The sequence below is a fragment of the Micromesistius poutassou genome, assembly GCF_964030765.1.
Source record: "Micromesistius poutassou genome assembly, chromosome: 8".
Lineage (NCBI taxonomy): Eukaryota > Metazoa > Chordata > Actinopteri > Gadiformes > Gadidae > Micromesistius > Micromesistius poutassou.
This window is the reverse complement of record NC_140278.1, coordinates 19,967,859-19,989,583: the sequence shown is the minus strand read 5'-3', so window position 1 is coordinate 19,989,583 and position 21,725 is coordinate 19,967,859. Positions and strand designations below refer to the sequence as shown.

The 21,725-nt window shown below is 53.2% G+C and overlaps 2 protein-coding genes across 2 annotated transcripts; both read left to right on the top strand.

Moving 5' to 3' along the window:
- Nucleotides 1-218: 218 nt before the first annotated feature.
- akirin1 (akirin 1) lies at nucleotides 219-9,900 on the top strand. Its single transcript, XM_084472330.1, has 5 exons — nucleotides 219-542; nucleotides 6,706-6,852; nucleotides 8,166-8,294; nucleotides 9,168-9,239; nucleotides 9,486-9,900. Exons 1-5 carry the CDS (start codon nucleotides 341-343, stop codon nucleotides 9,494-9,496), a joined length of 561 nt encoding a protein of 186 aa, XP_084328456.1. The 5' UTR covers nucleotides 219-340; the 3' UTR covers nucleotides 9,497-9,900.
- A 1,440-nt stretch (nucleotides 9,901-11,340) lies between these two features.
- rhbdl2 (rhomboid, veinlet-like 2) lies at nucleotides 11,341-20,413 on the top strand. Its single transcript, XM_084472135.1, has 8 exons — nucleotides 11,341-11,466; nucleotides 12,538-12,776; nucleotides 15,566-15,714; nucleotides 16,048-16,160; nucleotides 17,688-17,788; nucleotides 17,947-18,007; nucleotides 19,143-19,204; nucleotides 19,881-20,413. The coding sequence occupies exons 2-8, from the start codon at nucleotides 12,540-12,542 to the stop codon at nucleotides 20,058-20,060; spliced, it is 903 nt and encodes a 300-aa protein (XP_084328261.1). The 5' UTR covers nucleotides 11,341-11,466; nucleotides 12,538-12,539; the 3' UTR covers nucleotides 20,061-20,413.
- The last annotated feature ends 1,312 nt before the right edge of the window (nucleotides 20,414-21,725 follow it).

The following is a 21,725-nucleotide window of genomic DNA, read 5'->3' as shown; positions in this document are numbered from 1 at the left end:
TTATTCCAAGTACTAAAAAAGGTAAGATGTGGGATATAATAAACATTCTCTAAATACACAGTATGTATGTATGTATGTATCTATCTAGCTATCTATCTATCTAGCTGCGTAATTGTGTACATCCTGACTCTATTGTGAACGCTGAGACCCCCCTGGTCCCCGTCCGGATGGTACGCTCCGCCCTGTGACGTAGGGATCAGAGGGCGGGGCCTCAGCTCTCAGTCGTCGCTGTGACCACAAGAAAGGAACCGGGAGGAGATCCGCGAAAAAACGTCGGGTCTTTCTACGGGTCGTTCCCCCCCTCAGATCACACAGTAATCATCCGGTACCGCGGACCGCCATGGCCTGCGGAGCGACGTTGAAGCGGTCCCTGGAGTTCGAGGCCCTCCTCAGCCCCGGGTCCCCCAAGCGGCGGCGGTGCAGCCCGCTACCCGGGGCTCCGAGCACTCCCTCCCCGCAGAGGTGCAGCCTCCGCCCGCCGGGCGACAGCCCCTCGATGTCCCCGGTCCCCAGCGCCGGAGGGGAGACCCGGCTGACCCCAGGTATGGATGTGGTTAAGATGGAGGGCCGGGGTGGGGGTGGGGGTGGGGGTGGTGGTGGGGGGGAGAGACATGGGGGAGGGGGAGAGCCGGGGTTGGGGGTTGGAAGGGAAAGCTTTAGCCTCGCCGAGCTACCGCTAGGTCGGCTAGCTCTCTACAAAGAGCCTCTCCGGGCTCCGACCGTCCCGCCGGTCGCACCCGGGGCCAGGCCCTCGGTGTGTAGACGGACCCGGGGCCAGGCCCTCGGTGTGTGGACGGACCCGGGGCCAGGCCCTCGGTGTGAGGATGGACCCAGGTTCAGGCCCTCGGTGAAGACGGACCCAGTACCAGGCCCTCGGTGTGTGGATGGTTCTGTCCCTCACCCAGGGCCCTGGCCCTTGGTGTGGACGGTTCTGTCTCTCATGCGGAGATCTGAGCAGCAGACGTCGGCCCCGATGGTCCACAAACACAACTTATCTCCACGCATTGTTGGAGCAAATCCTATTTCTAGAATCTGCTCCCAACCTGAACCATCGCCACAGAACCCCGTCCCACAGCCCGTGTTAAGAGTATTGTGCGGTGGCTAACAATGAAAAACAATGAGAACCCTTTAAACATTGATTTAAAACACAATAGCTGTGAAACAATGGGCCTGTATGCGAACTCTGGGTCCTGCCTTTTGTTGTCCGGCGGGTCTCCATCGAGTCCCGGTTTAAAGACCCCTAACGCTGACACTCTTTAGGAATAGAAATCATGGCCGGCCGCTAATGAGCGGTTACCCGGTAGGGCTGCTCTTCACCGTGCCTCGAGTGTCCTGTGCGGCATGGGGGATGGACAGCCTCCCCTCCCTTCTCCCCGCCAGCCCCTCCATTGATGTGAAAACCAGCGCATTCAGGCGGAGAGAACGGGCCTCGTTGTGTCTGGGCCTGGTGATCACCTGGAGACCGGCGGTGTGTCTGGGGCCTGGTGATCACCTGGAGACCCTCGCTTTGTCTGGGGCTGGTTGTGGTGATTGTGTGCGAACCCAAGTGGTGCAGGGCGACGGTAGCTAATGCCCGGGCTGTTAGTTTCGATTTCTTTTAAAGGGGATGTTGTTCTTGCATTTTGATGTTACTCAACCCCTTCCTGGAAAGAGTTTGGGTGGATTAGGAGGAGGGGTTCAGTCTAGTCCTGAGACTTTAGGCGGTGTGCGGATTCACCGGTTAAACAAGGGAAAGGGAAAGTCTCCCCCGTACTATAAGAAAGTGAATGAGCCTTCATTATCCATCGCGGTCTCTGATGGTGCTCCCTGCTCTGTCACAACTTTGTCTCCAGCTCTGCAGATCTACAGTTCAGATGCCCCAGCTCTGGGTCGCCATGTTCCACCGTCTCTTTATCCAAGATGGCGCGCAGTACCAATACTCCCATGATTTCTCCTTATTTATTATTAATGGTATCAGTATCTGACATGGGAGGCCTGTGTTATAACCGGGTGCTCTGGTCACCCCTGGCTGTCTGGGCCGGCGTCTCTTTAGGAGGAAGGTGATTCCCTATTCCACGGAGCCCTCTTTCCTGTTTCAATAAAGCGTATTGACTCAGTCACTGTGGGGAGAATGTCAATGAGTCTGCGCTGTAAGCTGGTGCCCAGTGGCTCCCCGGGCCCCGCCGGTACCCAGAGGCCCCTGAACCCAATCTGTTTGTTGGGTGTCAATGGGGCTCCGGCCCCCAGACCCAGCCCGGCGTCTCCCCGGGCCCAGGAGTCTTTAATATTCAAGGCTAAAGAGCGTCCCAAGCTAGCAAAACAAAGGGCACACAAAATGTTTGAGGTTCCATCCCAGCGGGGGGCGGGGGGCAGCGGTCTCTCTCTGAGGCGGTCTCACCTGTCTGCTCTAAGATGGTCTCACCGCCTTAGAGAGAATGCCTCAGAGCGGACAGGTGAGACCATCTGTCTGCTCTAAGGCATTCTTTCTAAGGCATTTTCTCTAAGGCAGTCTCAGCTCTGAGGTGGTCTCTCTGAGCTGGCCTCACCTGTCTGCTCTAAGGCGGTCTCTCTGAGCTGGTCTCACCGGTCCTCTGAGCTGGTCTCACCGGTCCAGTCTGAGGTGTATGTGGGTGATCCCAGCCTGACGCGCGTGTTTAGCGTGTTTGGTCGGCATGTCGTCCCTGACGGTCTCCATGCTGCCTGCCTCCTGAGGGGTCTTACCTGGACTACAGCAGTGACTGGCTGCCATTGCTTTCTTTTGTCCTGCGGCAGATACACCTGGGGGGGGGGGGGGGGGGTCCATGGGTAAGCCCCGAGCTTCAGAGCTTCATAGAAAGATGAGGTGTAATATCTGTAGAGAGCAGGGACTGATGGACCAATAAGGCTCAATTTGTTCTGTCGTAGTTGCTCAACCAGATGCTTATCCCTCGACAATGAGCCACTCTTCTATACACATATCTTCATAAAATATCTATTTACTTCTTTGGATGAAACTGAACTGTGTCTGAGAGTCAGCGAGCTCCGCTGGACTCTGAACTGCAGCGTCATGGAGCTAATGAAAGCTGTAGCATCACCTAGCTGTGTGTGTGTGTGTGTGTGTGTGTGTGTGTGTGTGTGTGTGTGTGTGTGTGTGTGTGTGTGTGTGTGTGTGTGTGTGTGTGTGTGTGTGTGTGTGTGTGTGTGTGTGTGTGTGTGTGTGTGGCAGTTATTAAACATAGTCTCCCCCAGTGTCTCTCCCCTGTGTTTCCCCCTGAGCTGGGATTAGCTGCTCACTGTGAGCAGATAATGTTTGAGCTAAAGTCTGGACCGTCGTTGTCTTCCTTTGAGCGTGTTTATTTCTCCCCAGCTCGTGTCGGCAGCATAGGTGCACTAAAAGCACTGGGAATGACGCTAGTATCTCCATAGCAAAGGTAGTTCCATTCAGTAAGACTACATATCGCCTCTCGGGTCTAGCCGTGAACTGAGAGATGTATACGAGAGGACAGAGTCAGAATGGGAGTGAAAGGAAGATGCAGCTATCGGGTTATAACCGCGACGCACGTAAACATGATGCGATGCACTACTATGATGGGACGCATCAATCCAGAGTGTGGCCTTTGTGTTATCCTATCGACAGACGGGGTCTTCTCTTATTGGCTGTATGACAAAAGGAGAGGTGGGGGGGTTTGAGGGAGTGTCCCCCATTGTTTGGCTTTCATTAGTGAGGCCTTCAGCCTGTAGGACTGAGACTCCGGAGATGTGGTCAGGTGGAACCTTCTGCTGAACTCCGGACAGGAGCAGCAGCAGAATTCCAGACTTTATGAGCTGTCAATCCAACCTGTAGGGGCCGCTCCTGGGTGGAGACATACCTGTACAGGTGTGAGTTTGGCCCCGGTCGCAGGCAGCTCTGGCGTTCTGTTCACTAGTGATAAACGACACCACACTAGTGCTGCATTCTGACCATGCAGCTATTGAAGTGATTCTGTAAACATTGTATACAATATTTGGTACTTTTTGGTCGTTGGTTAAGAATGTAGTGGACATATGGACGTGTTTTACAGAAGTATCTTTTTGTTGAGATAAAGCAGGTTTGTGGTCCACCCTCCACCAGCATTTAGAGGTATCTCCCCAGCCCAGCGTCCTGTTTAACCACATGATCATCACGTCCACCCAGTCCAACCAGTTCCCCCCCCCCCACCTGCCCCAGTGTCTGTGGACCCTGGACAGGACAGAAAACCTCACCTGACCCCAGTCTAGTGGTCCCTGGTCAGGCCAGAGAGCCACCAGCTCCCTCTCCTGTTCCCAGACTCTGGGATTGATTGTCTAGCCTGGTCATTGCAGGGTCAATGTTGCCAGGCAACAGTCTTTTGGATGGGATCCTAGTAGCGTTGTATTTTTGTGCGTTACAGTAAAATGTGAGGGATGGAAGTGTGTATATTTGATGGGGAGAGGGTGGTGGAAGTGTTGGTTAGTTTATGTATGAAGTCCATAGGATCTTAAAGCTAGGCGTGGTCTGGTAGACTGACCTGAAGCAGGTGGAATGGTGAAGTCAATGTAATCAATTTACATTCTGTTGCCGTAATCAAATAAAGGCCTTCCTAAGAAGTAAGACCTGTATCATGGTTTTGTAAACAATTTGTGTACCTAGAAATAACCACGTTAGTCTCATAGCTAAACATAACCATCTCTATAACTCATAGCTAAACTTAACCATCTCATACCTAAACATCACCATCTCTATAACTCATACCTAAACATCACCATCTCTATAACTCATGCCTAAACATCACCATCTCTATAACTCATACCTAAACATAACCATCTCCATAATTCATAGCTAAACATAACCATCTCTATAACTCATGCCTAAACATAACCATCTCCATAATTCATAGCTAAACATAACCATCTCTATAACTCATACCTAAACATAACCATCTCTATAACTCATAGCTAAACATAACCATCTCTATAACTCATGCCTAAACATAACCATCTCCATAATTCATAGCTAAACATAACCATCTCTATAACTCATACCTAAACATAACCATCTCTATAACTCATAGCTAAACTCAACCATCTCATAGCTAAACATAACCATTTATAATGCACACCTAAACATAACCATCTCTATAACTCATACCTAAACTTAACCATCTCTATAATCTCATACCTAAACGTAACCATCTCTATAACTCATAGCTAAACATAACCATCTCTATAGTCTCATACCTAAACGTAACCATCCCTAATGTACACTACCGTCGCTCACTAGTCTATAGAATATGAACAATATCACAGATTCATCAGCCATCCCAGTGATGGTTCCTGACAATTCACTCATTCATCATCACTGCGTTCACTGTAATAATGTGAGGGGAGATGTTTAGCTCTAGGCCCGTGCGGTGTGCTCATCTCCCCGGGGTTTCTGGTCTGTTTTAAGTTCTGCAGTAGAGTTTGGTGGGTCTCGACCGACTCCATGATGTCATGATGAGACCCCCCCCCCCCCCGCCCAGTCGCGGCTTTAGAAAGGACCGAGCAGTACAGAGCCTGGGGACATGTAGCCTCCACTGTGAGGGCTTTACAGAGCTCTGCTGCAGCCTGTGAACCAACACCCCTAGGGGGGGATTAGAACCATAGAAGGCCCCTCGCTCCTCCAGCCACGCTGCCTGGTGGAGAGACCCACACAAAATGGCCTCTGACGAGAGGGCTGGTGCGACAAGTCGACTATCACGCTCTGTCACGTCCTCCCCCGCCCCAGATAACCGAGGCTCTAGAGGCAGGGCCCTCTGCGCTCTGGGCCCGGCAGATAGTCCCGTTTACCCCCACCACCCCCACCCACCGTGCTCGGGGCCCGGACCCCTCAGCCTGCAGACCAGGAGCGAGATGGGGGAGAGCAGGAAGTAGGGTGGAGTTCCTCCTCTTGAGGTCTAACCCGTCTGGTCAGAGCAGAGCTCATATTGACAGCGGGACGGGGGTGGGGGACACCGAGGGCGCACTCACACTAGGCCGTCTGTACCGTTGCCCGAGTACGTTTGCCCCCTAAAGTCTAGCTCGTTTGGCTAGTGTGAGCACGCCATCCGTACTCAAGTACAGTTCAATTCTGCGGCCTCAGTACACTTCGGAGAGGTGTGCTCAGGCCATGGTACAGATGCTAATGAGCCGACACGCGCACGGATACGCAACCTATATGGACAAGAGGCAACTGTACTCCGGCCCGGTTGAGATTGCCTAGTGCAATCGTACTTGAGTACGGTACGGTGCAACTTTGACTAGTGTGAGTGCGCCCTGAGTCAGCCGGTGAACAGACCACCCTTCTGAGGGCGCTGCAAGCCACTCGAAGGGCGCTGCGAGCCTTCTGGAGAGAGGTGCACCGCTTGGCCACTGATACGACCCCGCAGTCCAGGTGGTTTAAATGACCAGGTTTCGTCCCGTTGTTGCAGCCCTGCACGTCGCTCTGTGGAGGAGATACTCGCCTCCTTCTCGGATGTTTGGGTGTGTGTTGTTTTGAATCTGCGTGTCCCCCGTGTCTGTTGACCAATGCCCGCCCTGCTTCCTGTCTGCCTGGAGCGGGTTCTGACTGCCGAGTTACCCCACAGAGGAAGTGGACATGGCTCTGAAGGAAGTTCTGTCCACCGTCAGCCTCCACCTGACCCCCGCTGTACGCCGTCAGCCTCCACCTGACCCCCGCTGTACGCCGTCAGCCTCCACCTGACCCCGCTGCCTGCCCCTCTTGTGTTACAGAGCAGATCTTCCAGAACCTCCGCCATGAGTACGGCCGTATCCAGAGGCGACGGCAGCTGGAGGCGGCCTTCAACCAGAGCGAGGCGGCCAGCACCAGCGAGGCGCCCAGCCCCAGCAGCGCCCTGACCGCGCCCTGCTCCCCCCCAGGTACAGCGCGCCCCCCCCCCCCCCCCCCCCAGGGCCCCCGGTCCCCCTGGACACACCGCCCCCCCGGCCCTCATGGCCTCTGTGTCCCTGAAGAGTAAAGAAAGCCCTGCTCTAGAGGGTTGGTTTGAGTTATGGTTGAAGCGTTTAGTCGGTCGAAGCTCTTAAGGCTATGAGAGGGTTATGTTATGCTGAGGTTATGAGAGGGTTATGTTCCTCTATGAAGGGCTGAGGTTATGAGAGGGTTATGTTCCTCTATGAAGGGCTGAGGTTATGAGAGGGTTTTTATGTTCCTCTATGAAGGGCTGAGGTTATGAGAGGGTTTTTATGTTCCTCTATGAAGGGGTGAGGTTATGAGAGGGTTATGTTCCCCTGTGAAGGGGTGAGGTTATGAGAGGGCTATGTTCCACTGTGGTTATGAGAGGGTTATGTTACCCTGTGAAGGGCTGAGGTTATGAGAGGGTTATTGTGTTCCTCTATGAAGGGCTGAGGTTATGAGAGGGTTATTATGTTCCTCTATGAAGGGCTGAGGTTATGAGAGGGTTATTGTGTTCCTCTATGAAGGGCTGAGGTTATGAGAGGGTTATTATGTTCCTCTATGAAGGGCTGAGGTTATGAGAGGGTTTTTATGTTCCTCTATGAAGGGCTGAGGTTATGAGATGGTTATTATGTTCCTCTATGAAGGGCTGAGGTTATGAGAGGGTTATTGTGTTCCTCTATGAAGGGCTGAGGTTATGAGAGGGTTTTTATGTTCCTCTATGAAGGGCTGAGGTTATGAGAGGGTTATGTTCCCCTGTGAGGTGGTGAGGTTATGAGAGGGTTATGTTCCCCTGTGAAGGGGTGAGGTTATGAGAGGGCTATGTTCCACTGTGGTTATGAGAGGGTTATGTTCCTCTATGAAGGGCTGAGGTTATGAGAGGGTTATGTTCCTCTATGAAGGGCTGAGGTTATGAGAGGGCTTTTATGTTCCTCTATGAAGGGCTGAGGTTATGAGAGGGTTATGTTCCCCTGTGAAGGGCTGAGGTTATGAGAGGGTTTTTATGTTCCTCTATGAAGGGCTGAGGTTATGAGAGGGTTATGTTCCCCTGTGAAGGGCTGAGGTTATGAGAGGGTTATGTTCCCCTGTGAAGGGCTGAGGTTATGAGAGGGTTTTTATGCTCCTCTATGAAGGGCTGAGGTTATGAGAGGGTTTTTATGTTCCTCTATGAAGGGCTGAGGTTATGAGAGGGTTATTGTGTTCCTCTATGAAGGGCTGAGGTTATGAGAGGGTTGTGTTGCCATGTGCTAACGACCCCGTGCTGCGCTGTGATTGGCAGGCGGCTCCAGGAAGGACGCGCCGTGGTTCACGCTGCGCCAGGTGAGCTACCTGTGTGAGCGTCTGCTGAAGGACCACGAGGAGAAGATCCGTGAGGAGTACGAACAGATCCTCAACACAAAACTCGCAGGTACCCCACCGCCGTACGCCTCCGACCACCATCAGGGGTCAAACTACCAACCAGACACTCCGACCACCATCAGGGGTCAAACTACCAACCAGACGCTCAGACCACCATCAGGGGTCAAACTACCAACCAGACACTCAGACCAGCCGCCCCAGGGGTCGGTCAAACTACCAACCAGACGCTCAGACCACCATCAGGGGTCAAACTACCAACCAGACTTCTTTAACCTGCGTGTCCCTTACCTTCATGTCCCAGATACTGAAGCTACACGTCTCATGTCTTTTAAGATTCCCATCTCATATATTCAAACTACCAACCCGCTTTTACTGTCTAGAGCACCAACACCACTTTAAGCTACCGATCCCACACTAAACATTCGTTGATTGTCTTTAAACTACCGACCCCAGTGTTAACATGTCCTTAAACTCCCAACCCCAGTGTTAACATGTCCTTAAACTACCAACCCCAGTGTTAACATGTCTTTAAACTCCCAACCCCAGTGTTAACATGTCTTTAAACTACCAACCACATCCTATAGACCTTTTTAACGACATGTCCATCATCTTAAACTGCTAGACTTCTTTAGATTCCAAATGGCTTCTCATTGAACTACAAATGTCACTGTGAACATGTTCAAACTACCGATCTGGCTGCTAGCCGGGCTAACATCAAATTAAACCGGTAGACGGTAAAGGTCAGGTGTCCCGAGGCGCCGTGATCTCTCTAAGCGCTCCTGCATCTTTCAAAGTGGTCCAAACCTATTCTGTGTTTCTAACTGGACGGGGGTTTATGTACATGAGACTGGTCCCGGTCCAGGTCCCGGTCCAGCGGCCGTCTTGTGTGGTCCCGTCACTAAGATGCTCTCTTGTCTTCCAGAACAATATGAATCTTTTGTGAAATTCACACAAGACCAAATCATGCGAAGATACGGAGCCCGGCCCGCCAGTTGTAAGTATCACCACACACTGACAAAACAACACAAACTACACACCACACTCTTAAACACACCACACACTAAAATACACTACACACACGCACTACATATTACAATACACACTACATACATAATACACACACTACACTACATAAATACACACACACACTACATACACGCACAACAATGCAATACTCCCTACGTCGACCCTACGTGTTTCCTGTCTGCGACGCTCATCCACTCTCCACTTCCTGTTTCAGACGTCTCCTGAACGCCCGACGCCCCCCTCGGCCTCTCTCTCTTCCAAGATGGCTGCCCTCGGCTCCTCCTCCACTTTTACAGTTTTTAAGTTGTTTTTTGTTTTTGTATTTCTTTGATCCGTTTTGGTTGCCATGACGATGTATCTCCTCCCTTTTGATCCTCCGGTTCTCTGCTCCGGTCCGACCGGACGAGTCGTTAATCTGAGCGTTAATTGTACAAAGCCCCGCCCCCACCCCCCCCCCCCCCCCACCTGGTGACGGAGGCTCCAGCTGGACCCGCTGCTCACCAGAACCTGCCCCACCCCCCCCCCCCCCCCCCCACCACCATCTAACAGCCCCCCACCCTCCCTGCTACACCCTCCATCTAACAGCCCCACCCCCCGCTTTGCTCCTCTTGACCCCCACACCCAGCCCCCCCCTCCCCCAGTCTAACCCCTCCCCCTCTCCTCCCCCCTCCTTCTTTTGCATAAATAAAAGTTCTGTGAAGCAACCGCCTGTCTGTCGTCGTCACCTTCACTTCCCGTGTCGTCATGGTTACCCCTGGACGAGTGCGCCAATCAATCATCTATCAATCAGACTTCTTCACATGTCATAATTAACTTCTTGGTGGGAATCCTAAAGGAGTCAAGACTGAAGCCGTGACGGCACTGAGCACGGCGGTTTAAGAGAGAGAGACGATCAACGTCACTTGACGAAAACTAACATTCGTTTTATTGCTGCCTCCCCATTTTGGAAAGCGGTTATTCTATTTGTGATGTTATTATATTAGTGTCACTAAAATAAAGCATTGTTCTGACTGCTACACCAGAGGAGGGACGGTTGGGTAAGAACTGTTTTCAGATCCGCATTAGAGAGAAGAGGACTCGGAACCAGACGGCTGATCCTGTGAGGAGAGAGGACTCCGGGGCCAGACGGCTCCTCCTGTAAGGAGAGAGCTGCTCCTGAGGAGAGAGACTGGTCTGTGAAGCTCTTGTCCCGACACGCCGGGTGGATGAACCGGGACGTGTCCTCCGGGGTAGGGGAGCGGACTCTGCTCCACCTGCTTTAACGAGCCAGCAGCGCGCCCCTGTGGTCCGACCGGAGTCCTGCAGCTCAACATGGTGTGGATCGTTTTCGCGATGAAGCTGAAGTCCGGATCAAGGTCCATCTGCTTCTCACCTAAGCTACAGAACAAATGTTTAGGCCAAACTCTGGTTTAGACTAAACTCTGGTCTCCCAAGAACAGTTTCCTCTTCCAGGTTTCTGTCAGAAAGCGGGATATTGATACCCTGTGACGTCACGGCTGCAGGTGTGGCTCCACACCTGCAGACGGAGACTCCAGGTAGACCGAGACAAGGTAGACGGACATTCCAGGTAGACCGAGACAAAGTAGACGGAGACTCCAGGTAGACCGAGACAAGGTAGACGGACATTCCAGGTAGACGGAGACCACGTAGAGGACGGAGACTCCAGGTAGACGGAGACCAGGTAGACGGAGACTCCAGGTAGACCGAGGCAAGGTAGACGGAGACCAGGTAGGACAAAGACCAGGAAGCAGAGAGACTGTGTTTTTCCACCGGGTCCCGGACTCTAAACATTGTCCGCCACCGCCGGCTGTTTGTTTGGGGGGAGGAAGGAAGTTTGACGCAGGAAAGCCATGAAGAGCCTGTAATCATCTGGAGGAGAACCCTCCCCTCACGCTGCTCAGTGGGCAGCGGGGTCTAGGTCCCGGTACAGGACGCACAGAGACTAGAGGAACAGGTCCCGGTAGCAGGACGCACAGACACCGGAGGAACAGCGCCGGGTTCAGTAGCCGATTAGTGGCTTTATTTGTTTCATTCAACGTTAGCCTCCTGGATCTATAGACGTCCTATAGACGGGTCGTGAGGAGGTCTAAACCGGATCCTAACCTATAGACGCCCGGTCGTGTGGAGGTCCAGACCAGTCCTATCCGAGTGGAAACGTGAGAGCCCCGGATCTCTGCTCCACCACAACCCAACAGGTAGGAGAGGAGACGAGACCACACACGGGCTGTACCACTCTGAGGATCTGGAGGGGGGGTCTGTGGACCATGTGGGCCCCCAGATCTCCCCTCTGTGGACCATGTGGTCCATCAGACCTCCTGTCTGTTGTGTGTTGTAGTTGTCTATGTTGTGTTGTATATTGTGTTGCAGCTGTATGTTATGTTGTAGCTATGTGTTACTTCATGCAGGCCACTGTAGGGACTAACGCTTTAACATTAATAAAAGAGTAAATCAAAGTGACTTCAGTCCACCAGTTCAGTTCAGCAGAGGACAGGTGGGCACCGTTTTATACCCTCTTTATACCCTCTTTATAGCCACTATCTGTCCCAGAGTGTACTGAAAGTCTGGTGAAACATCAGCCAACACCAACATGGTTAACTTCTGGAGCTCTGCCAACCACTTCAGACGGTCGGTTAAACCCGGTCAGAGAGCCTGTAGGTCGGTTAAACCCGGTCAGAGAGCCTGTAGGTCGGTTAAACCCGTCTGTAGGTCGGTTAAACCCGTCAGAGAGCCTGTAGGTCGGTTAAACCCGTCAGAGAGAGCCTGTAGGTCAGTTAAACCCGTCTGTAGGTCAGTTAAACCCGTCTGTAGGTCGGTTAAACCCGTCTGTAGGTCGGTTAAACCCGTCAGAGAGCCTGTAGGTCGGTTAAACCCGTCTGTAGGTCGGTTAAACCCGTCAGAGAGCCTGTAGGTCGGTTAAACCCGTCTGTAGGTCGGTTAAACCCGTCAGAGAGCCTGTAGGTCAGTTAAACCCGTCTGTAGGTCAGTTAAACCCGTCTGTAGGTCGGTTAAACCCGTCAGAGAGCCTGTAGGTCGGTTAAACCCGTCAGAGAGAGCCTGTAGGTCGGTTAAACCCGTCTGTAGGTCAGTTAAACCCGTCTGTAGGTCGGTTAAACCCGTCTGTAGGTCGGTTAAACCCGTCAGAGAGAGCCTGTAGGTTGTTTAAACCCGGTCAGAGACCCGGCTCACCTGGCTGTAGCTAGTCGAGCCTAAAGTCCCGTTTCACTCCTCCTCCTCCTCGTATCCTCTCCACCGCGGGGCCGGAGCAGCGATGGCGAGCGTGGACGTGGAGGAGATGTCTCCGTTCCCGCTGGAGCGCGACGGAACGCCGTGGCGCGGCCAACAGCCGCTGGAGCCGGAGCGTCGGCAGCGTCCGGTTGGCTGCTGCGACCGGTTCCAGAGGAGCGTCTCCAAGTGGATGCTCCCGGCCAACTCACGGGAGACCTACCTCCAGCGCACCAACTGCTGCCCGCCGCCCATCTTCATCATCCTCATCAGCATCGCCGAGGTGGGCGGAGTCTCCGCGTTAATCAAGAATACATTATAGGTTCAATTTACTGTAGTTATAAGACTGACAAACTGATGTGTTTGGCATAGTTTTGCTTACAGATTTTCATATTTATAAGATCCATAAACTTATAAATAGAAACATTTGTACACCGGGAATATCAGTCAAGTTGAGGTTTATGTACAACAAACCCAAATCTGGTTTATTGTCCATAAAACAAGTTTGTAGAACCAAATAGTCTCGCCCCCTCTCTTACTGCCCTGTGTTTGTGTATTTACCCGGTTTGTGGGAGTATGGGTGTGGTCATGTGTGTTTAAGATAGGAGGGGCACACACACACGCACACGCACACACACACAGACTTGTGGTCAGCTTCTGTAATAATGATAATACTTATGAGTCTGTGCGGTCAGTCTCTCTTCCAGTTCCACTCTGACATGTAAACACGTGTCTCCTACACACAGACACACAGACGCACACCACGCAGACACACACCACACAGACACACAGACACACACCACACAGACACACAGACACACAGACACACACCACGCAGACACACAGACACACACCACGCAGACACACACCACGCAGACACACAGACACACACCACGCAGACACACAGACACACACCGCACAGACACGCAGACACACAGACACACACCACACAGACACACACCACACAGACACACAGACACACAGACACACACCACACAGACACGCAGACACACAGACACACAGACACACACCACGCAGACACACAGACACACAGACACACAGACACACACCACGCAGACACACACCACACAGACACACACCACACAGACACACAGACACACACCACACAGACACACAGACACACACCACACAGACACACAGACACACACCACACAGACACACACCACACAGACACACAGACACACACCACGCAGACACACACCACGCAGACACACACCACGCAGACACACAGACACACACCACACAGACACACAGACACACAGACACACACCACACAGACACACACCACGCAGACACACACCACACAGACACACAGACACACACCACACAGACACACACCACACAGACACACAGACACACAGACACACACCACACAGACACACAGACACACAGACACACACCACACAGACACACAGACACACAGACACACACCACACAGACACACAGACACACACCACACAGACACACACCACACAGACACACACCACACAGACACACACCACGCAGACACACAGACACACACCACGCAGACACACACCACGCAGACACACAGACACACACCACACAGACACACACCACACAGACACACAGACACACACCACACAGACACACACCACGCAGACACACACCACACAGACACACAGACACACACCACACAGACACACACCACGCAGACACACAGACACACACCACACAGACACACACCACACAGACACACAGACACACACCACACAGACACACACCACACAGACACACACCACACAGACACACACAGACACACAGACACACACCACGCAGACACACAGACACACAGACACACAGACACACACCACACACCACACAGACACACACCACACAGACACACACCACACAGACACACAGACACACACCACACAGACACACAGACACACACCACACAGACACACAGACACACACCACGCAGACACACAGACACACACCACACAGACACACACCACACAGACACACACCACACAGACACACAGACACACACCACACAGACACACACCACACAGACACACAGACACACAGACACACAGACACACAGACACACACCACGCAGACACAGACACACAGACACACAGACACACAGACACACAGACACACACCACACAGACACACAGACACACAGACACACAGACACACACCACACAGACACACAGACACACACCACACAGACACACAGACACACAGACACACAGACACACAGACTCTCTGTGGACGCTCCAGTTAAGCTCCAGCTAATGGCCGTTGTGTGATGATGATACTACGGAGGTGGGAGGCGGAGCTGTCCCTGCTGCTGTGGAGCCTTCATGTGTGCGTGGTGTGTGTGTGTCTGTGTGTTGTGTGTATGAGTGATATGTGTGTGTGTGTGTGTGTGTGTGTGTGTGAGTGATATGTGTGTGTGTGTGAGTGTGTGTGTCTTTGCGTGGTGTCCGTGTGTTTGTATGTTTGTCTGCGTGGTATGTGTGTGTGTGTGTGTGTGTGTGTGTGTGTCTGCGTGGTGTGTCCATGTGTATATGTGTTGTGTGTGTGTGTGTGTGTGTGGTGTGTCCATGTGTATATATGTGTGTGTGTGTGTGTATGTGTGTGTGCGTGGTGTGTGTGTGTCTGTGTGTTGTGTGTATGAGTGATATGTGTGTGTGTGTGTGTGTGTGTGAGTGATATGTGTGTGTGTGTGTGTGTGTGTCTTTGCGTGGTGTCCGTGTGTTTGTATGTTTGTCTGCGTGGTATGTGTGTGTGTGTGTGTGTGTGTGTGTGTGTGTCTGCGTGGTGTGTCCATGTGTATGTGTTGTGTGTGTGTGTGTGTGTGTGTGTGTGGTGTGTCCATGTGTATGTGTTGTGTGTGTGTGTGTGTGTGTGTGTGTGTGTGGTGTGTCCATGTGTATACGTGCGTGTCTGTGTGTGTGTGTGTGGTGTGTCCATGTGTATATATGTGTGTATGTGTTGTGTGTGTGTGTGTGCATGGTATGTCCATGTGTATACGTGCGTGTCTCTGTGTGTGTGTGTGTGTGTGTGTGTGTGTGTGTGTAGCTGGCGGTGTTTGTGTACTACGCGGTGTGGAAGCCCCAGAAGCAGTGGGTGACTCTGGACCAGAGCATCTGGGAGAGCCCCCTGACGTACCGCGCAGACCGCCGCTGGGAGGCCTGGAGGTTCGGCTCCTACATGTTCGTCCACGCAGGGTAGGAGTGTGTGTCTGAGTGTGTGTGTGTGTGTGTGTGAGTGTCTGTCTGAGTGTTTGGATGTTTGTCTGTGTGTGTGTGTGTCTGTCTGTCTGTCTGTCTGTCTGTCTGTCTGAGTGTGTGTCTGTGTCCTTGTGTCGTGTTTTGATGTGTTCCGTTACGTGTGTATTGAGTGGGTGTTGTGATGTGTTACATGTGTGTCGAGTTGTGTTGTTCCATGTGTTGTGTTGAGTTGTGTTGTGTCATTGTGTTACGTATGGTGCGTGGTGGCTGTAGTGTGACCCCTGTCCTGCGGTGGGGGGGGTGGTGGGGGGGGGGCGGCGCTGTGTGCAGGGTGGAGCACATCCTGGGGAACCTGGTGATGCAGCTGCTGCTGGGAATCCCCCTGGAGCTGGTGCACAAGGGCTTCGAGGTCGGCATGGTGTACCTGGCCGGGGTCCTGGCAGGTGAGCGCTCCTACACACCTCCTCTACACCTCCTCTACTCCTCCTCTACACCTCCTCTACACCTCCTCTACACCTCCTCCACACCTCTACACCTCCTCCACACCTCCTCTACTCCTCTACACCTCCTCCACACCTCCTCTACACCTCCTCTACACCTCCTCTACTCCTCTACACCTCCTCTACTCATCTACACCTCCTCTACACCTCCTCCACACCTCCTCTACTCCTCCACACCTCCTCCACACCTCCTCTACACCTCCTCTACTCATCTACACCTCCTCCACACCTCCTCCACACCTCCTCCACACCTCCTCTACTCATCTACACCTCCTCTACACCTCCTCCACACCTCCTCCACACCTCTACACCTCTACACCTCCTCCACACCTCTACACCTCCTCCACACCTCCTCCACACCTCCTCTACACCTCCTCCACACCTCCTCTACACCTCCTCCACACCTCCTCCACACCTCCTCCACACCTCCTCTATGCCTCCTCTACACCTCCTCTACACCTCCTCCACACCTCCTCTACACCTCCTCTACACCTCCTCTACGCCTCCTCTACACCTCCTCCACACCTCTACACCTCCTCCACACCTCCTCTACACCTCCTCTACACCTCCTCTACACCTCCTCCACACCTCTACACCTCCTCCACTCCTCTACACCTCCTCTACACCTCCTCTACACCTCCTCCACACCTCCTCCACACCTCCTCTACACCTCCTCTACACCTCCTCCACACCTCCTCTACACCTCCTCTACACCTCCTCTACTCCTCTACACCTCCTCTACACCTCCTCTACTCCTCTACACCTCCTCTACACCTCCTCTACTCATCTACACCTCCTCTACACCTCCTCTACACCTCCTCCACACCTCCTCTACTCCTCTACACCTCCTCTACACCTCCTCCACACCTCCTCTATACCTCTACACCTCCTCCACACCTCCTCCACACCTCCACACCTCCACACCTCCTCTACACCTCCTCTACTCATCTACACCTCCTCCACACCTCCTCCTCAGAGGAGAACCGGACTCACCTTGGGGGGGGGGGGTCCGTCTGTGGGACCCTGTGAACTCTGAGCTCAGCGGACGCTGATGCGCTCCACTGAGGCCTGTTCTCCTCCATCGGTCGGTCCTCCCTCCTGAGCCCTCAGCTCCCCTCCACCTCAGTCTCCCCGCCGCCCCTGCGTCACAAGGACGTTTAAAAACAGCCTTGTTTTAAGAAAGGGAACATCTGTTGCAGAGCCTTTGAAGATCTCTCCGGAAGACAGCGAACACAGGGGGGGGGGCGGGGGGTTATGGGCTTGTTTTTCCTGTTTTTTTGTTTTCCTGGCCAAGTATGTGCTATTTATGTCTCTTTCTATCTCTCCTTACCGCTCTCTCTTCCTCCTTCTCTCTCTCTCTTTGTCTCGCTCTCTCTTGCTCTCTCTCTGTCTCTCTTTGTCTCGCTCTCTCTCCATCTCTGTCTCTGTCTCTGTCTCTGTCTCTCTCTCTCTCTCTCTCGCTCTCTGCAGGTTCTCTAGCCAGCTCTATCTTTGACCCCCACAGTGCTCTGGTGGGGGCGTCCGGGGGAGTCTACGCCCTGCTGGGGGGGTTCTTCATGAACGCCGTCGTGGTGAGAATCACAACATTCCTCCTCTTCTCCAGAGCTTCAAGAGGAGCTGCTGGCCTCGGGGGGGGGGGGGGGGGGGGGGTCTTTATCATCTCTCTCTCTCTCTCTCTCTCTCTCTGGTGTGTAATCTTCATATCGTTGTTATTTGTTCTTATCTCCAGAACTTCCGTGAGATGATTCCTCTGCTGGGCGTGTTCCGCATCGTGGCGATCCTCGCCATCGGTGGGTCCCCGCGCCGCGTCACCTGGTCGCCTAGCAACAGGCGATGAGGCTGACCCTTCTGTTGATGTGACCACTTCCTGTTAGAGCAGGACCCTAGTGGGCGGGGACTAAACACAGTGACCGGATGTGATAGGTGGACGAGGCGCCAACACATTTCTCAGTGTTGTTATCAGCGATGGGATGGCTATGTCCCGCCCCCCACACCGACACGGCGACCAATCACAGCCATGTCTGATTTGGAGGGAATGTGCTGACAGGATGGAGGAGGTTTTCCACTTCCTGTGGCTGCCGGCATTTATTTTCTTTAGATACGTTTTCCTTGTTGTTCTAAGCCAGGGATTTAAGTCTTAAGGGACAGGGAGAGGGTTTAAGCGTCTCTTAAGGATGAGGCGACTCTCACTCTCCTCTCTTTCTCTCCTGTCTCTCTCTCTCCTGTCTCTCTCTCTCCCCTGTCTCTCTCTCCTGTCTCTCTCTCTCTCCTGTCTCTCTCTCTCTCCTGTCTCTCTCTCTCTCTCCTGTCTCTCTCTCTCTCCTGTCTCTCTCTCTCTCTCCTGTCTCTCTCTCTCTCTCTCCTCTCTCTCTCCTGTCTCTCCTCTCTCCTGTCTCTCTCTCGCTCCTCTCTCTCTCCTGTCTCTCTCTCTCCTGTCTCTCTCTCGCTCCTCTCTCTCTCCTGTCTCTCCTCTCTCTCTCCTGTCTCTCTCTCTCTCCTGTCTCTCTCTCTCTCTCCTGTCTCTCTCTCTCCTGTCTCTCTCTCGCTCCTCTCTCTCTCCTGTCTCTCTCTCTCTCTCCCGTCTCTCTCTCTCTCTCCTCTCTCTCTCCTGTCTCTTTCCTGTCTCTCCTCTCCCCTCTCGCTCCTCTCTCTCTCCTGTCTCTCTCCTGTCTCTCTCTCTCCTCTCTCTCTCCTGTCTCTCTCTCGCTCCTCTCTCTCTCCTCTCTCTCTCTCCTGTCTCTCCTCTCCCCTGTCTCTCTCTCTCCTGTCTCTCTCTCGCTCCTCTCTCTCTCCTGTCTCTCTCTCTCCTGTCTCTCTCTCTCTCCTCTCTCTCTCCTGTCTCTCTCTCTCTCCTGTCTCTCTCTCTCCTGTCTCTCTCTCGCTCCTCTCTCTCCTGTCTCTCTCTCTCTCCGGTCTCTCCTGCAGTGGGCACTGACGTGGGCTTCGCCATCTACAGACGCTTCCTGAGTGACGACGTTGGGATGAAGGTACGAGCCCTGAGCCTCACTCCTCAGCCTCACTCCTCAGCCTCACTCCTCAGCCTGGCTCCTCAGCCTCACTCCTCAGCCTCACTCCTCAGCCTCACTCCTCAGCCTCACTCCTCAGCCTGGCTCCTTACATTACCTCAGCCTTACCCTTAACCCTTAACATTACACTTCCTCAGTCACACACACGTCACAGGCCTGTAGTACGACCACCGTCGCTTTGGAGGGCGTGGCCGAGCCTGAAGCAGAAGGAGGTTGAACTATCTGTTGTGATGGTGTTGAGTGATGGTGTTAGACTCTATTGACGGTGTTGGTGATGGTGTTACAGACTCTGCTGACGGTGCTGGTGATGGTGTTAGACTCTGCTGACGGTGCTGGTGATGGTGTTACTCTCTGTTGACGGTGCTGGTGATGGTGTTACTCTCTGCGGACGGTGCTGGTGATGGTGTTACTCTCTGCTGACGGTGCTGGTGATGGTGTTAGACTGTTGACGGTGCTGGTGATGGTGTTAGACTGTCTGCTGACGGTGCTGGTGATGGTGTTACTCTCTGCTGACGGTGCTGGTGATGGTGTTAGACTGTTGACGGTGCTGGTGATGGTGTTACAGACTCTGCTGACGGCGCTGGTGATGGTGTTACTCTCTGCTGACGGTGCTGGGTGTCACTCTCCCCCCCCCCAGGTGTCGTTCGTGGCCCACATCGCGGGCGCCGTGGCGGGGATGAGCGTGGGCTACGTGTTCTTCAGCGCCTACAACCAGAGGCTGCTGCGGGACCCCCGCTTCTGGCTCTGCATCGCCGGCTACCTGGTGTTCGTGCTCGCCGCCGTGCTCTTCAACGTCTTCCTGTCCCCGGCGTCGTAGCAACAGCCTGGTCCAATCAGGAGGGGTTTTTTAAACTAATGATCTCAGGATTTAGTCTCTTTAAGCATCAGGAACACAGGGTCGATGAGGGTTCTCGTAGGAGTGGCGCCACCTGGTGGTGAACTCCAGCAATACACAAACGTGACTGGACGTGAATGTGACCAGACCTTTACGACTGTGGTTTTATTACTGTAGCCTGTTTTATACCTTGCGATGACTGGCAGGTTGTTTAATAGTTTGTGCGTTTTGTTAAAACCGTTTAATGAGAATGTGTGAACCGTCGCTGGTTTCTGTTCATTTGATTTGTTGTCCACCACTATCTTCCAAATTAAATTAAATGTTTTTTAATTAAATCCCATCTCTGTCTACCTGGCTCTAAGTACCTTCTGAACGGATTCAAACCAGTTTAAACTGTATCAACTCATAGCGTACCAAGGAATCCCCCCCATCCTCGACACAATGGATGAGTCTGTCTCTGTCTCAAAGTGTGGACCTGCTCCTCCTGCTCCTCCTGCTCCTCCTGCTCCTCCTGCTCCTCCTGCTCCTCCTGCTCCTCCTGCTCCTCCTGCTCCAGAGCTGGGACAGAGCAGAACCTCTCTGAGCTCCTGGTCCCTGTGTTCTAATTAAAGTCGTCTGATGGCTTTTCATCTGAAAATACTAAAACTGCTTTCCCCAAAAGCCGCTGGCTGTCATTCCGGTCCGGTGATCCGGGTTAGATCTCCGGCTGATAACCCAGATCCACTTGGGGACTCGTTATATAACCATAACCTCACTGTGACCCTTCTGGAGGCAGAGGTACCAGCCTCCATCATCCAGACACCACCACATTTAACTTTCCCTTTCAAATCAGAAAACTCAGACACTGACACTGGCTGCAACGACGAACCGAGCCCTGTTAAAACCCTGGTGTTAAAACCCTGGTGTTAGAACCAGCCCGTTAGAACCCTGGTGTCAGAACCAGCCCCTGTTAGAACCGACCCTGGTATTAGACCCGGGCCCTGTTAGAACCGGGGCCCCAGTACCTACTATGTAGTACCAGGTGATGAACGGGCTCAGCTCTTGTTGTGATCGGGTCTCCACGGCCGCGCAGACGTGACTCTAGTTAGCCCGAGCCCGGCGCGCTGGAGGATGAAATGGGACATGACTTATGGATTCGTCCCACCGCTAAAAACAAACCATCGACCCGCTGTGCGGCCGCTGTGCGGCCATGCGAGTGTTGTGATGAGAACCTCTGAAACCATACTGCTGAACACCAACATGTCGACGACCAGTCTCGGCGCGTCGGACATCCGTTTAATAATCGAACGTAAAAAGATCAAGCATCCAAAGCAAATCAAGTAATTCCCAGCGGGGATGCGCCAGCGGGTGGGGTGCTCCAGCGGGTCGGGGCCCCCTGCTGGGTGTGTGTGTGTGTGTGTGTGTGTGTGTGTGTGTGTGTGTGTGTGTGTGTGTGTGTGTGTGGGGGGGGGGGGTGTGTGTTGCAGCCCCACAGCTCCAGGCGGTCTAACGCAGCGGAACACGAGGAATCGATCGCGGCGGTCAGAGTTGAGCTGGCCGGGCTCCCGCTGCTCTACTCCGGCCCTGGCACCGCTCGGCGAGAGGCGGGTCCCCGGGGCTCCAGGTGATGTAGACGGCCACACGTCCTTTTTTGTTTTTTTCTAACTT